This window comes from Chrysoperla carnea, chromosome X, assembly GCF_905475395.1.
Source record: "Chrysoperla carnea chromosome X, inChrCarn1.1, whole genome shotgun sequence".
Lineage (NCBI taxonomy): Eukaryota > Metazoa > Arthropoda > Insecta > Neuroptera > Chrysopidae > Chrysoperla > Chrysoperla carnea.
In genome coordinates, this window is record NC_058342.1 from 18,586,733 (window position 1) to 18,604,006 (window position 17,274).

The 17,274-nt window shown below is 32.1% G+C and overlaps 1 protein-coding gene across 2 annotated transcripts in view; it reads right to left on the minus strand.

Moving 5' to 3' along the window:
* The window catches only part of LOC123302148, a 33,702-nt gene extending 16,633 nt beyond the window's left edge, over nucleotides 1-17,069 (minus strand). For both annotated transcript variants that reach the window (XM_044884958.1, XM_044884957.1), the window contains exons 1-9: nucleotides 17,004-17,069; nucleotides 15,997-16,137; nucleotides 10,339-10,848; nucleotides 9,939-10,275; nucleotides 8,700-8,926; nucleotides 6,936-7,568; nucleotides 5,442-5,748; nucleotides 2,455-4,479; nucleotides 383-551 (exon numbers count right to left, since the gene is read on the minus strand). In XM_044884958.1, the coding sequence (XP_044740893.1) occupies nucleotides 383-551; nucleotides 2,455-4,479; nucleotides 5,442-5,748; nucleotides 6,936-7,568; nucleotides 8,700-8,926; nucleotides 9,939-10,275; nucleotides 10,339-10,848; nucleotides 15,997-16,080 (4,292 nt within the window). In that variant the 5' untranslated portion in view covers nucleotides 16,081-16,137; nucleotides 17,004-17,069. The remainder of the gene's footprint in view (nucleotides 1-382; nucleotides 552-2,454; nucleotides 4,480-5,441; nucleotides 5,749-6,935; nucleotides 7,569-8,699; nucleotides 8,927-9,938; nucleotides 10,276-10,338; nucleotides 10,849-15,996; nucleotides 16,138-17,003) is intronic.
* Nucleotides 17,070-17,274: the final 205 nt, after the last annotated feature.

Here is a 17,274-nt window from a genome sequence, read left to right on the forward strand (position 1 = left end):
ATATAAAATTTTCATCAAAATTAGGTTTTGTTTTTTTTTCAACCACTTGTATCTCAAAAATAGTGATTTTTAGGAAAAAAGTCATGAGACAAAAAATGCTAAGAATATCCCAAAATATAAGGTACAAAATTAGCTTGGACGAACTTGTAAGCGCGCATGCGCGTAGTAAAAGCACACTTTCTAATCAATATGACTTTGTTCTACGCACTAAAATGAATATTTTTAACCGGGTACCATAAAGTCTTATTTTTCCCTAAAATTGTAGCCTAAATTGCTTCATTTCTTACAGTACCTCTCTTTAACTCAAAACCTGTATCATTTTCCTTGAACTATCTCATCAAGGTTTTACTGTACAAATAAGTGAGAGATGCTGAAAACTAACCTGTCATTCTCATCATAAAATTGAGGAGAAGCAATTTGATAAGTACTTGTAGATGGAATCGAACGAATTGGGGTACGTCGACCTTGATCAGGTTGTAGAAGCCATGCGGATTGAGGATGCTCCATGGACTGCCCATCATGACCTGATACGATAGACACTGATCCAGATGCTAAACAAGAAATAGTTATACTTAAAAAATAATTTAAAAGTGTTATATTTTTAATGTTTATCATTACTAATCTTTAAATGTCCAAGTAAGGGAGATTTATTTGACATACAATATCTTGAGATTCATTTTTTACTTACAATCGTGCTAGCTTCGTTGCTATTGCATAAAACGTATTTTTATGCGCATATCATTAAAATATAGACTCATCATACCTTAAGTACAAAATTATTATTTATTGGCCAATCGGACGTTTCAAACCAAGCGCTGAGCGCCGACCTTATGCAGTATTATTTTTGTTTACAACATTAACCATATCTCCGGTTCTATTGGTCGTATCAAGACGACTAACAAAAAAAATTCAGTTTAGGATAACAATTAATTTGTTCATAACAATTCCTCCCCCCCCCCGCTCCGAGCGATGTGCAAGTTGAAAATTCGGATTACGCGGATCAAAACACGTCGATATACACTCCTTGTTCGGTAGGACCTGTAAATGCATACGAAACCCACTCAGCGCCTACACTGTTACTTCTAATTAAATCAAATTAAACATTGGACCTTGCATGAAATCATGTATTTTTGTTGTTTTATATGATGTTCGAAATGTAAAGGCAATGTTTTGACTTCGAGAAACGACCGGATCATGACGAAAAACACAAAAAACCTCGAAAATTTTTATCTTATTTCATTTTTTGCCACTGGTTTTTCATCAAAAATTTGAGATAAGACCGGCATTCAAAGGACCGATAATTTCGGAGATACAGCTTTTCAAAGTTTGTCTATTTTCGTCAAGTTACACGATTTTACTCAAAATTTCATCTTGTAAACCGTTAGAGATAGAACAAACGTGTAAATATAAAAACTGTTTCTTATAAAAACCAACTTTTGTTTGGAACATTTTTTCGATCATCACTGAAAAAATAGACAAACTTTGAAAAGCTGTATCTCCAAAACTATCGGTCTTATAAAAGCCGGCTTCATCACAAATTGTTTAAAATTTAACCTTCTTTAAAAATAAACATTTAAGTTATTGATGAAAAACCGGTTCATTCAAGTCAAAATCGGCAAAAACTGAAAAAACGTAAGAAGTTTTGCTTATTTTTCGGCATGATCCGGTCGTTTGCCGAGATCGAGAACTTGGATTTAGCATTGCAAGAATTATTATACAAACACAGAAAAGATATAGCGAAAGAAATTGCGTTTCATCCGGGTGTCTATAAGACACCTATCTTTTTTTTTATTTTTTCTTTTACACCTCGGTACAGTTAGAAATAAGTCAAGATATCATTTGAAGTTCATGAATTTTCAAAAATATTAGCTAACCAGGTGGACTACACAAACCCGAAAAATATGAGAAGTAGTGTACGAGACAAAATAGTTTGGGAACTTCTGGATTAGGCCGTCCTTGTAGAATAAGGACGAAGTAACGATATTATGAAAGTTTATCATCAGAAAGATATCTGAAATAAAAAAATTCAGAGTTCAAAAAATTTACACATTATGAAGGTTAAAATGATGATATGGATGGCCTCTGTTAGAGATTCCTTAGTATCTAAGAAACGAAGATAAAACCCCTTCATTTGTTACATTGTTATAGTTATACCCAAACATAAAATGGACATTTATATATACAATCGACACAAGAACGTCCTCTCTTTGGAAGTCGATGAAAAAAATGTGTATGATGTGATAACCCTAAATTTGTACAAAGACAGTAATGATGAACCTTAAAAATATAGCACCCATTAAAAAAATCAAGAAATTTAAAACAAAAATGAAAATTTTTGAACACCCGGTAAAAAAAAAACAAAAATAAAACATGAAGCGTTTACGTAAGCATTTAAATAAAATGATATCGAAAAAAAAAACAAATGTATTTTAAGGGAATTGTTTAGTTGTTTACCTGAATTTTGATCGGAGTTAGGTTTCTCAATATTATCATTCTCAATATCAGCCACTAATTTATCTTCGGTTAAACTCATATTCGACGGTACACCTAACTGTTGTGCTCCGGTATTATTCCCACCACTACGACTTAAAACCGGTGCACTTGACATTAAATCCCATTGACGTAATTTCTCACGATCGATAATAAACGATTTATTCGATCGATTTTTCACATCTTTATCTTTTAACGTTGACGTTACGTAATCATTTACGTATGTTACATCACGTGTTAATTTTTTATGAGACGTTACAGTTGTAACTGTTTGTAAATCGTCTAAGGAACGGGCATGTCTGTGACTTGCACGTCGTAAATTCTCTTGCCAAACACCATCTTCCTCCCATAAACGATCTCCTTCATTTGTTATTTCCTCGGGAACATCCTTTTTTATTTCATTAATATTTTTAGCGTATCCTTTTTGATTATCCTTCAGGACATTTTGTAATAAACCTTCCAATGAATATGATCTACGAACGACTTCCGTATTATCCTTATTCCAGTTCTCTGGATCATCCATATAAATATTTTTATTATTAATTTTTCCACCTTTAGTAATATCAATTGTTTCGGGTTTATTGGTAGCTAAAGCTATTTGAAACATATCCGCTTTTTGAAGTTGTTTATCCAATTTGGAGTCCGTTATCATATCATTATTTAAACTTAAATTTTTCGTCGAAGAATCACTAGTATTCGAACGTAATAATTCAAATAAATAATAATCGTTGGACAATTGAGAAATAATTGTATCCGAACTCTGCGAACTATCTTCTAAGCCCGATTTCGAACAATCTTGTGCACCAAATTGTGAAATATTACTTGATGTAGTATCAAATGATGAATTAATAAAATTCGTCGATGAACAAAGTGATTCGGATAAACTTTCAGCTTTCTCCGTTCGTAAAACATCGACTTTCTGTTTAACCACACTAATATTCTCGTAAATATTCTCAGTCTCGTATAACTCGTTATAAGGCATCATTGGTGTGTAAATATTATCACGATTAAATAGCTCCCGATCTAATTTCGTACAAAAATCACTGGATACAGGTCGACGCTTATTTATGTTATCAAATTCGGATATCGATTTCGATGAATATGAGGGATCGATTGCTGAATAAGATCGAAAATGTGTGTTTATAAGTTTCGTATTTAATTTTCGAAGTTGTACAAAATCAGATTTTTTCTTATCACTAGTTAATTCTTCCCCTTCGAGATCATCAAGTAACAGTGGGGATGAATTTGGAGGGATTGGTGGCGGTGAGACTAACTCACTATCTGAGCTGTCGTGAAATTCAGCTAGAACACGATTCACACCGAGATAATACGATGCTGGACGGAAAGTATCTGATAAGCTAAATCTAGGTTGAGTAGGTGCGTCGAGAGAATTAAAATCTTTCGATGCTTCATCATCTGCATCAGAACTATCTGATTTCGAAGATTTTTGTTTCTCTGAACTGATTAAAATATCAGGTAGCGTTTGATAATTGGACGGAATAAATAAATTCGAATCTTTACTATCGTTATTCATCGATAGTTCCATGTACACCGGTTCTGTCGCTGATTTATCATCGAAACAAACAGTTTCATACGTTTGCATGTCACTATTTAAATTCGTGGTATCATTAATCTCTGTCGATTCGGTGTTAAGTATCGATGGACCCAAAGTTTGCATCATTTCAACGTACGAACTTTCCTCCGATTCGCAAGATAGTGATTCAAATAACGCAACAGCGCCACTATGCGATGAGTTTGGAGCTAATATTGATTTTTTTGGTACCATTATCATGTAATGTTGTTCCTCGGATTTTAAATCCGAATTTTTCGATTCATCTTGTTTTGGTTGGTCATCCGTGTCTGTTATATCATCAGTGGCTGATACAGAGATCGTTGTGGTTGCCATTGATACGTCATTACTATCAGCTGTCGTGTACACTTGTTGGGTCCGACCTGCCTGTGCATCGACGCTTCCAGACCTCTCTGTATCTGACAAATCGAGATTCACATACGGAAACAAAATTAAATTAAAAAAATCAAAAACAAAAATCAAATTAAAGACAAAAAAAATTTTCCGCCCTTGTGTTAAAAAAAATTATATCAAAAGCGGGGGCAAAATTATCAAAACATTTTTTTTCCATACACCGTGTAAAAACTATCAACAAAAAAAAAAAAAATACATTCAAAATTTCTACAAATTCCCTCAAAACCAAAAAAAATAATAATAATAAAATAAAAAAGGCAGGTTGGACCACTCTTTTAGTTGCGAAATATTACTTCATTACCAAGTGTCACAAAAGTTTATCATTTTAAGAAAAAATAACACATAAAAAAAAACACCGCACTAGAATATTATTTAGAGAAAATAGGAAAGTCGCTACAAAATCATGCAAGAAAAACTATTTTAGAAATGAATTTTGCAAGCCTTATGAGCTTTTCCAGATTACATTTTTTAACCAAAAGAAAATCTGACTGAATGAAAGCCTGAATTTTAATATAACTCTGAAAATAGGTCTTGTGAAAATATTATGTATTTCTGTTAGTTTTGACATCAGGTGAAACCATTTTTGTAAAAAATCGTAAACCTTGCGTTTTTTCTGGTTTTTCCGACGCCACTGACAGGTTCTATCCCTTCCATTTCAAAAATTGATTACATAAAATTAAGTCAAAAGGATGACTATTGATTAGGATTAGCATTGATCATGCTGATAAAAAATTCTTTTACATTCAACCCTCAAAAATTCTCCCTTTCCAAGCTACGGCCCTTCAAAGGTAAGGCTTACATGAGATATTGATTTTTGGTTTCGGATAAAATTTTTTGAAAACTGTGAATTAAGGCACCAAAATGTAATCTGAAAAATGATTTTAGAACGTAGCAAATAATGACAAAAAAACTCGTATTTAGAAAGAAAAAAAAAAAAAGATAGAAATGCGATTAAGTGTGAACATACCTTCATCGTCTGAGGAATAACTTGTATTTGGTACGGATGATGCTGATGCCAACGGTATTGGACGGTGATTATGATAACGACTAGCTGTGTTTGTTGGAGTGGATGATGCAATTACACCACTTCCAATACTATTATTAATACTTGAACGGTGTTGTGTAATCGAGTTTATGTGCTCGCTATTGGACGGACTTTCAGATTCATATCGTTGCATTTCGTGACATTTTCGACGGGATTTTTGTTTATGATTTAATGGGGATTGTAACATTCGTTGTTTCCATTCTATGAGACGTTTCATTGATTCTTCACGCTGAAATTTTTATATACAACATTATTTTGCATAAAAAATTTTATAGTACAATAAAATAAAATAATATATCAGAAAAAATTAATGCATCTTTGAAATTTTCCACAGTTGTTTATTGGGTTGTAAAAACTCGTAAAAAAAAGTCGAATTCTCACGGGCGCCCCCATTTTTAACAATGCATTAAATACGAGTAAAAAATAACTTCAAATAAAAGTTCTAGCTAAAGTATTTGCGCACATTTTCGTTTTTTTTTCATTTTCGACTTTCTACTTCCGAAAATTTCGAAATTTTCGTAACTTTTTAAAAAAATTTTCTAGAATTTTTAGCTTATTCAATGAAATGAAAAAAAACCATCTTGTAAGCCGATGGAACAAAACTTTAAAAGTAAAAGTTATTTCTTATAAAAAGATAAACAATTTTTGTTTGAAATATTTTTTTTAATCACTTTCTATCCGTGAGGGCGCCTGCAAATTACTTTCAAAAATTTTGAAAGTATTTTCTGGAATATTTTTTGTTTTTCTAGAATGTTTCACATAACCACTACTTGAAGTTAACCTGAAAATTTTCAACACACTTTTTTTTTACAGTTTTGGAGAAAATGGACACCAAAGTTTTTTCCTAAGTTGCGCCCTCACGGGTAACCAGTGATGTTTACAAAAAAATGATTCAAATGTTGTGAATTTTATTATAAGGAATAACTTTTACATTTAAACTTTTGTTTTATCTCTAACGATTTACAAAATGGGATACTTTTTCATTTGATTGAATCAGAAAAAAAAAATTTCATTTGAAAATGTTCATATTTTGGTCAATTTTGAAGCTAGAAAGTAAAAAAAAAAAAAACAGAAAATGTGCACAAATACCTTAGCTTGAACTTTTATTTGAAGTTTTTTTGTAGTGCATAGTTTTTTTTTAATTTGTAAAAAACAGATAAACCCCCCAAAAATAGGGAGTTAGGTACGCCCCTGAGAGGTCGACTTTTTTTTACGAATTTTTTAAAACCTAATAAACAACTGTGGAAATTTTCAAAGAATCATGAATTTTTTCTTTTTTACCATGATATTTCATTTAATTTTGTTGAGTAAGACTTTCTTAATTCTCATAATAATTCCCTGATTTTCGTACGATACGAAATGGAACCCTGATACAGTACGGAACTATATAAAACGTAGAAAAATCATACCACAAACCTTTTTCTCTGTTTCCACAGACGGCATACTTTCACTACCCATATTCGTTTGTTGTCGTATTCGAACCTGCGGTGATTTACTCCGTGATCGTATCGGATGACCCATCGACCCATATTGTGGGGCACTCATATGATGCGGCGACGTCCCGTAAACATGTTCCATTTGGTCTCTCGCTACAGCGGCTGCATGTTGCATATAATGATGTTGCAGTTGAGGATCTCGGTGTAAAGACGACGTATTTGGATGTAAATATGCTGCATGTGGTCTTTGTTCGTGGCGCTGTTCGTAGATATCTTGCTGTACCTGTTGCTGCGCGTGTTGCTGTTGCGCATGTTGATGTTGCTGTTGCTGACGGTACCATTGGTTCATGTCAACGGGTGCCATTGGAGTAGGTGATTTAAATTCATTTGGTTTGATTGGACGATATTGTAAATATATCGATGACTGTCGCATTTTATTTGCATAATCCTGCTCTGAGTAAAAATCATTTTCATCGTTGTATTGATTGATATCCAAACTGGATTTAGGCCGTTCTGGTTGAGTTTTTTGATTGTAATCACTGTTATTATGTTCCAAAAAATCAACGCTATGAGGCCGTGAAATTACTTCACGTACTGGTTGTCTTCGATACTCCTACGAAAAGAGAAAACAACTTGTGAGCAGCAAACCCGCGAAAGAAACATAACGAAAGAGAAATTAGAAAACAGACTCCCGCAAAAAGCACTTGCTTGACAATAATTCAACTTATATACAAGGTGCGTCATTTTTTATATCGGTATGTAAACATTGAATAACTTTGACATTTGTCAACCGAATAAGTTGATTATAATTCAGTCAAATTATACATGAAAAGGCGGCGAACCTTGCATAAAATCAGAAATTTTTTGTTTTTTTGATATTTTAGATAGTTAGTTTTCGACCTCGGAAAACGACCGGATCATGCCTATTTTCTCCCAAAAAATAAAAAAATATCGAAAATTTTTACCTTATTTTAGTTTTTGGCGATTTTGACCTGGAAGGACTGGGTATTCATCAAAAACTGTATTTATTTTTAAAGAAGATTAGATTTGCAACAATTTGAGATAGAGCCGGTTTTTATAGGACCAATAATTTCGGAGATACAACTTTTGAAAGTTTGTCAATTTTTTAAGTTATACGATTTTTCGCAAAATTTCATCCTGTAAACCGTTAGAGACAGAAAAAAATTTAAATGTAAAAAATTTTCCTTACAAAAAATAAATAGCTTTGTTTGAAACATTTTTCGTAAACATCACTGTGTCTATTTTCTCTAAAGCTATAAAAGATAGGCAGTTGAAAATTTGCAGGCAGCTTCAACTAGCGGTCTTATAAATTATTAAAATTCTGGAAAACCTGTGATGTTCCAAACCAAAGTTGTTTATTTTTTTATAGGAAACATTTTTTTAATCTACTTTTGTTCTATCTACGGTTAACAAAATGAAATTTTGCGTAAAATCGTGCAACTTGACAAAATAGACAAACTTGGAAAAGCTGTATCTCCAAAACTATCGATCCTATAAAAGTCGGTCTTATCTCAAATTTAACTTGCTTTAAAAATAAATACCAAAATTATTGATGGAAAACCTGCCCTTCCGGGTCAAAATCGGCAAAAACTGAAATAAGGTCAAAATTTTCGAAAATTTGGATTTAACATTACCTTTACATTGCAAAAAACATAGCAAAGAAACAAAAATAAAACTTTTAATGTATAATTTGACTGAATTATTTGTGAAATTTTAAACCTACCATATTATGTGGACGATAACTCGGCTCAATATTTATAGGCCGATAATTTCGCGGAGGTTGTTGAAATTGACGCATTGATTGTAAATTTGGACAATCATTTTTAATATGATTGTAGGCTAACGGACTCCTAGGCGGTTCGTACAGGTCACTTTTCACATTATAAACATCTTCGTAATCTGGATGATGGATTTTTTGTTGGATTCCAACAGCACGCATTCCAACCATACCTAGAAAATGATGAAGGTATAAGTAATACAAAGCAAAAAATAAAAAGTTACTATTATTTTTTTGATTTTCTTTTTGAGTACTTAGACCCTAAAACAGACTAAAATAGGGTGCATTTGCCTATTAAACATATATTTTCTAAGAAATTGCCTGAAATCGATCCAGAAAATGTGCTTAATTATTCCCGATCAATTCATATTTCTTGATAATTTCCGGTTTGCGGATACTCTATTTTTTAACGTAGTACAGCAGCGTCGAGGCGGGAAACAGTTTAATCAAATTAAACAAGTTATCAGAAATCTTAGTTTGTAATGTAGGTGAAAAGAAATGCTTTAAATATTGTAAATATTTTATTGACAGATATTGGTAAGAAGTAAAGTCATAATAAACTATCTTAAAAACCATCCCACGCTTTTTACGATTTATATTACAATATATACCCTATATATATGTAATATATATCAAGGTATACTAAGTTTAAGCCCAAGTTTGTAACGCCTAAAAATATTGATGATACGAACAAAATTTTGGCAAAGCTGTTCATAAAATCACATAATTAGTCCATTTTCGGCTAGCTATCTATCTGTCTGTGGACACGATAAATCAAAAACGAAAAGAGATATCAAGCTGAAATTTTATAGCGTGTTCAGGACGTAAAAAGTGAGGATAAGTTCGTACATGAGCAACATAGGTCAATTGGATCTTCAACATCTTGTAAGCCGTTAGAGGTAGAACAAAAGTTAGGCTCAATAAAACCGAAATTTCTATGTTCAATTCAAATTTCACGTTTAAAAATGGCCATATCTTTTTTTTCCTTACTTCGGGGAGCAAAATGACTCGGGGGTCAAAAATTCGTGATTAGTGCATAAAATTACCTCTTAGAAAAATACTTTCTACCATTCGCAATTTTTTTTTGAAACTGGCTCGATTTTTACTACCAGGAGGCTGACTGATACATATCAAGCAAATAAAAGCGTCTTCAAAATAAGAGAACAAAAACATTTGTTAACTTACCGTGATCGTAATGTGACATAGACATAGACCGCCCATACGTATCGGGGGTCCGTCGTTGTTCGGCAATTACATGTTGATACTGTTGCTGTTGCGGGGACGGTGATGTAGTCATGTGATGTTGCATTCTGGGATCAATATGCTGGTTCGCGTAAATAATATGTGAGTATTTTTGATGTGGATAATCCATTCCATACTGTTGGGGATCCATGTATCGTACTGATTCCGAAACACGTCGCGGTTTCGGTGGTGCATTTTCATATAACGGTTGAAAGTGATTCGGTGTTGATGCTGACGCCCCAGTAGTTGATTGTTGTTTTTGATTATTTTGGATTTTTTGCTGAAAATTCAATATAATTATAATTGTATTTTCCGGCTTATTTTCACGACTATATTTACTTACCGAATTATGAGATTGTTGTTGAGGTGTCGCGGGTGATTCGATATTTTTTTGTGGATTGTTGATGGGCAGTTGGAGCATACATGCTAAATTTAAGGCACATACCCATTGTAACATTGACTTATGGCTATCGGCAGCTAATAAATATGTACGCATATTTGCATGCTCCAATTTGAATGCAAATTTGCGGACAACTTTGTCTTCCGGTCGACATTCTGACACACGATATGATGGTAATAATACACTGCCTAATAATTTATCCTCTTCGGTACTCTTGTAATAGTACAAACATAGTTCGCTTAAAACAAACCAACGTTTACGCCATAATTGTAAACCGTCTGAGCCTTGTTTGTGAAGCCAGCCTTGAAGTGTTACTGATGCGTTTGCTGGACGTTTTGCTACGGGCGATTTTAATTGTTGATTACTTTTCGTTTGAGATGTGGTTGTCGTATTGTTACTGTTGCCTCCTGGTGAATGATTTGTTGTGTTTACCGGTGTACGATTTGTGTTACGCTAAAATCAAAATATTCGAATCACTTTTATTGTGATAAAAATTTGCCCAAAATAATCAAATAAGCATAAAAATTATTTCATTAACGAAATATTGCTTACAGCTCTTATTCATAAAGCAGTTTAAGAACTGATCAGAAGTTCTTATGAACTCAACCCTCAAAAATCCTTTCCTTCCGAGCCCTTCATGTAGACATTACCTTTGAAAGGTCGTAGCTCAGAAGGGAAGGGTTTTTGGAGATTGAGTCCACAAGAACTTTTAATCAGCAGGATCAAAACTACCTAAATTCATAGTTTTCAAAAAATTTTATCCCAAACCAAAAATCAATATCTCATGTAGGCCTAATCTTTGAAGGGTCGTAGCTTGGTAAGGGAGGATTTTTGAGGGTTGAGTCTATAAGAACTTTTGATAAGCATGATCAAAGCTACCTTAATTAATAGTTTTCAAAAATTTTAACAGAAATCTAAAATCAATATCTCATGTAGGCATAACCTTTGAAGTACCGTAGCTCGTGAAGGGAAGGGTTTTTGAAAATTTAGTCCATAAGAACTTTTGATTAGCATGATCAAAACTACCTTTATCCATAGTTTTTAAAAAAAATTTAACCGAAACCATTGTGTCTTTTGGTGTACGGAAAACGCTTCTAAACTTTCAACACAGATGGTGTAGTAGGTATTATTTATATTTTTAAAATTCATACCATCTTAAAAATAAAAAAAGATTTTATAATTTTTATTATTTATAAGAAAATTATTTTCTAAGGCCAAATAAAGATTATGTAAACTATTTGTTTAAAGATTAAAAAGGATATTTTCAAAGATTATAGATAAATTAATTCGGAAATTTAAAGGTCAGGCATAGCTTTAAAAATGGCTGTATTATATTTATTCATTATGTTCCGGTCCTTTACTCCATTTATCTAGGATGTAGGTAATGGGATGTCATTTTCCTCTGGAATTTAAGGTAAATTCGGCCTTGATCTTCAGGATTTAAAAATCAAATTAGTATCGTAACTAATAAGCAGCATTTGTATCATTTACCCTTGTCGAGACTAAAATTCGCCTGCTAAATATATACATTTTAAGGGAAAGGGTCATATATGGCAGTAGAGGGCCCTCGATAATCCACTTAATAATCTTTTCTCCCAGGCTCGGATTTACCATACAAGCAGAGTAAATACAAACATATTTTGGCAGAAACTTTGAATTTATTGTAGAAAGGTATACTTGTATTTTAATCCCAGTTTTGTAACGCTTAGAAATATTAATGATACGAAACAATTTTGGTAATTAATGTATTACCGGCTGTCCATCCGTCTGTCATCGCCATAATTCAAAAACAAAAAGAGATATCAAACTGAAACATAGGTCAATTGGATCATGAGTCCGTAGGACCTATCTTGTGAACCGTTAGAGATAGAACAAAAGTTTAAATGTAAAATATGTTCCTTATGAAAAAATAAACAACTTTGGTTAGAAACATTTTTCTCGTAAACATAATTGTTTACCCATGAGGGTGCAAATTAGAACAAAGCCTTGAGTTGAAAATTTACAGATAGCTTCATTTACTTTCGGAATTTTCGAAAACCAAAACAAATGGCAGTTTGTAATAATCGTGATGGTTTTTAAACGTTTCTTATTTATCAAAAATAATGCAAGCACTGGCATTCAACACTTTCTATACAGAGTATATCAACAATTAACTCAGTCAATTGTTTGTTTGAACTATAAAATATCAAGTGCAGTAATTTTTTTAATAAACCCACCAGCGACATTTTGTCGTATTTTCAACAGCCTATTTTCGAACCAATATTTTCAACTGCCCAGGGATGGCAACTTTCTCTGTTTTAGACTGAAAGGCAATCCTCAAGCAAGATAATTTTTGGATACATTCAAAGATTCATTTTTATTTTCAATTTTGTTAACAGGATTTTTAAGCCGAACCATCAAAATAACTTCCACACTTAATTTTCAATTCAAAATCGCGAATTTAGAGATAAAAAATGAAAATCGTGCTTATTCAACGATTCTGTATATTTGAATTTTTTTATAGTCCCATAATAAAATCAATTTAAATGCATAATAAATTTTCCATCGCGAACTTCGAACAATAAAAAATTATTGACTAAGCAAAATTATTCAAATATTTTAAACATTAAAATTGATTTTTTTACTAATTTGACGTGGTCTATGAACGGCAAACATAGACATACTATTCCCAGAAACGATCAATCAATGATACATGCCCGATTGTAACATGAAACTGTATTGGTAATCGATATCTTTCTGAATCATTTTATGAGAATGCTAGAATTATCACAAGAATTACCAAAGTAATTGAATATACAAATTGTTTCCATTAAAATACCTTAAATACAGTGTGTGCAAGGCAAACTATGTACAGGGTGTTATCTATCAGGGTGACACTATGTACGGGATGTTATCTATCATAAACCGTAGCCATAGAGGTGTTAATCTGTGTAAGTTAAGAATTTGGTTCGTTAAATTCTGAAACGACGGGGCTCATAGGAACAGTTTCTCAAAGGATCCCGGACACAATACATTGATTTTTGGTTGCGGTTAAATTTTTTTGAAAACTATTGATTACGATAGTTTTGATATCGAATTGCATAAGCTGGATACAATTATGTTGGTTATTTTCCGAGAAAAACGTGAAATAAATCGTTTTTTTCCGTTTTCACTGTGAACGGTTTAATTTTTAGAGGTAACATAAAATGCTGTGCCGAAGAAAAAACGAGGATTTTTGAAAATTTTTAAAAATTTGAAAATATAAAATATATTTATAAATATATATATTTATATCTGTATATTTTTAATATATATCGAGGTATACTAAGTCCAATGTTTGTGACGCTTAAAAATATTGATGCTACCAACTAAATTTTGGTATAACTGTTAAATAAATCACCTAAAGAATCCATTTTCGGTTGCCTGTCTGTTTGTCTGCCTGTCTGCCCGTCTATCAAAACAACAACTCAAAAACGAAAAGAGATATCAAGCTGAAATTTTTATAGCGTGTTTAGGACGTAAAAATTGAAGTTGAATTCGTAAATGAGCAACGTAAGATCAATTTCTTAGGTCCGTAGGACCCATTTTGTAAACCGTTAGAGGTGAGAGAATGTTCCTTATAAAAAATAAACAACTTTTGTTTGAAACATTTTTTCGTAAACATCACTGTTTACCTGTGAGGGCGCAAATTATGACATATTTTTTGTGTCTATTTTCTCCAAAACTAAAAAAGATAGGGAATTGAAAATTTGCAGGTAGCGAAAATGAACTAATATAATAAATAACTAACTTGTTCGGACTATACCATGAAACGGATTTATTTCACACCTCTACCCTCCCCGTTGACATTCGATACAGTGCATACGTTTATATTTTCGGGGGGAAATATTACTAAAAAATAGTTTATTTTAAATTAATTTAAAAATATCGATCAAAAATTCCTTAATTAGAACAGTATTTTACACAAATAAAATTTTGATATGCCAAACACGTAGCTTAGTAGGTCCTAAAATGGGCACATGATAATACAATAACATCACGTAGGACTTATTCACTTGCATTTCTTAAATTTAAAAACGATTCATTTCCTTTTTCACGATTTCCCGTTTAAAAATGATTCCATATTTAAACAAAAAGGGTTCAAGTTCAAGTGACCTTGAAGATAAACAATTTTAACATATAGAAGAACCTTTATATAAATTATAAATTAACAAAATTATATTTGCATTTCCTTACAGAAATATCTTTATAAATCATAGGGCAAGATTAAACCATGACGGGGCCCATAGGAAATGTAATTTTCCAGAGGCAATGACAATCAGAGTAGGTTTTTCTTTTTATTCGTAAATCATCTTGGCATCCCTCCCGCTTGTGTGACATTTCCCATAATTATCTTTGCTAAACGCCCTATTTGTTATCTTTTACTTTTTTTTACTAGGCGCGCTTCTCCTACAAAGGATCCCGGACACAATACAATAATTTTTGGATTCGGTTAAAATTTCTTGAAAACTCTGGATTCAGGTAGTTTTGATCAAGCTGATCAAAATTTCTTATGGACTCTCAAAAATCCTTCCCTTCCGAGCTACGGCCCTTCAAAGGTTATGCCAGCATGAGATATTGATTTGATTTGGTTTCGGTTAAAATTCTTAGAAAAATATTTATTAAGGTAGTTTTGTTCATGCTGATCAAAAATTATATTGGGCTCAACCCTCAACAACTCTTCCCTTCCGACCTACGGTATTTCAAAGGTTATGCCTCTATACGATATTGATTTTTTGTTTTGGTTAAAATTCTTTTAAAACTATAGATTCAGGTAGTTTTGATCATGCTGATCGAAAGTTTTTATGAACTCAAACAGAGAGACAAATTCTGTCACGATATTCGTGTTCGGTGACCCCAAAACCCCCGAGTAATGAGTTTGGACTGATTATATGACGAATTTCACGAAAACTCCAGGAAGCGACGGGGATACCGTCTTTCGTGGGCACCAGATAGGTCTGAGTAACGAGTAACGAGTTTGGAAAGATTATATAACAAATTTCCAGGAGAAGATGGGGAACCGTTTACCCTGGACACAAGGTACCTCTGAAACCAATTCTGTTTTAACGACTTTGAAATCATTGTCATCACTATTAATCAAATTGTGAATTTAGTTTTTACGGTCAATTTAAAATGAAATTATAAAATGCATATTAATTATGCTAATTGCATTTTTTTAATCTTTTATAAATCAAATTAGGTTACAAAATTTCCTGACGCTCTAACGAATCGAATGCCGAAAACCGCTTTCAAATCTGGCTTACTGCTCAAATTTTTCGAACTTCATTGCATCGTTTCTTTGACTAAAAACTAAAGGGTGAAGTTTGATTCAAATATCACAAGGATAATTTTTCTAAAAATTATGAAAATCGGTGTTGTAAGTCTATTTTGCCATATAAGTTAGCCTTTTTGATTCGATTAAACTTAAACGAATAACTTAAGCATTGGCAGTTAGAAACTCAGGAGATTTGAAGTAAGTATACACCGTGGCTCACTGAGGGAAAATATGAGTCTTTAAATCGAGGTTCCGCTGTTTTCAAAATGCGGCTTAAAAGGGACAAGAAAAGAATTCTTAGTACAAACCTGTATATCATTGTTTTGATGAACAGGCGACTGCGATTGTTGTATACAATTAGGCACCAAACTTGATGAATAATTTGTCGACATTGAGTTAAGTTTGGCTTCCACTCCTTATCAGTTCCATCGATAACATCATCTTACAATCTGGAATTGATAATAACAACATCCAAAAAAATTTTAATTTTAAATTAACCGGCGGAAAAAATTCACAAAATATCGAAAAGTTTTAATTATACAATGACCTAACGTTTGGGTTCTAAAATTCCCCTAATTATAGTCATTTAATTTAATTTAAGCACATTACTTCAGAACCTAGCACAACATTTCAGAAAAATATTCGAAAACTCAAGAAAATTGATATAATTCACTGTGTCAAAATTAGAAAATTGTTAGAAATTTTACTAGCGGTTTACGAAATACGTTTATACAAATCGTACGGTATATTTCGAAAAATATTCAACAAATTTAATGTTTATGCTTTACGGATCTTTTATAGACTAATTTTCAACAAAATTCCTTGCTAATACTTCTAAGAAAATTAATCATCGAAATTTGCCGCCCGAGGCTACGTCTAAATTCTATTCATGATTAATTTTCAAAAAAAAAAAAAAAATTGAAGCGGAATTTTTACATAAATAGTTAATTCATTAAAATTTTTATAAATTTCTACTCAAAAATAAATTCCAAGCATAGTTCTAAAAATTCTTGAGGCAATCCGGTTTCTTGAATTAAAAAACATCTATTTCGGAAGCGCCAAAAAAAATTAAATACCTCCAATGACAACTCAATTGAAGTCATTCATCTCAAACAAACTCAATTCCAGGAAGATAATTTTCCGTTAAACAATTCCGTTTACAAACAAAATACAAAAAAAAAAAACTTAACCTTACCACTCATAAAACAAAAACGCAACGTTATTTGTACAAAAACAAAAATAACAAAACACAAACGAATCACTTTTCGATATTTTGACACTTTTAAAAAAACCAAAACCAAAAAAACAAACTTACTTGACGTACGATCTGTCTAATCAGGAAGAAACAACATTTTTTAAAACCCTCAAAAAAAAAACAAACATACACAACAAACTTCAAAAGATTTTTATTTAAGGCCCCACATTATTTATAATTTTTTTAACATACAGAACTTAATAAATGATTAGCACTATTCACTTTTTTGTGATAATTATATAATATAAACAAATTTTTCAGTATCAGCTCAATTGTATTGTTTACAATATTGAAAAATGCTATCGTGTACTGCTGAAATGTATAAAAAAAA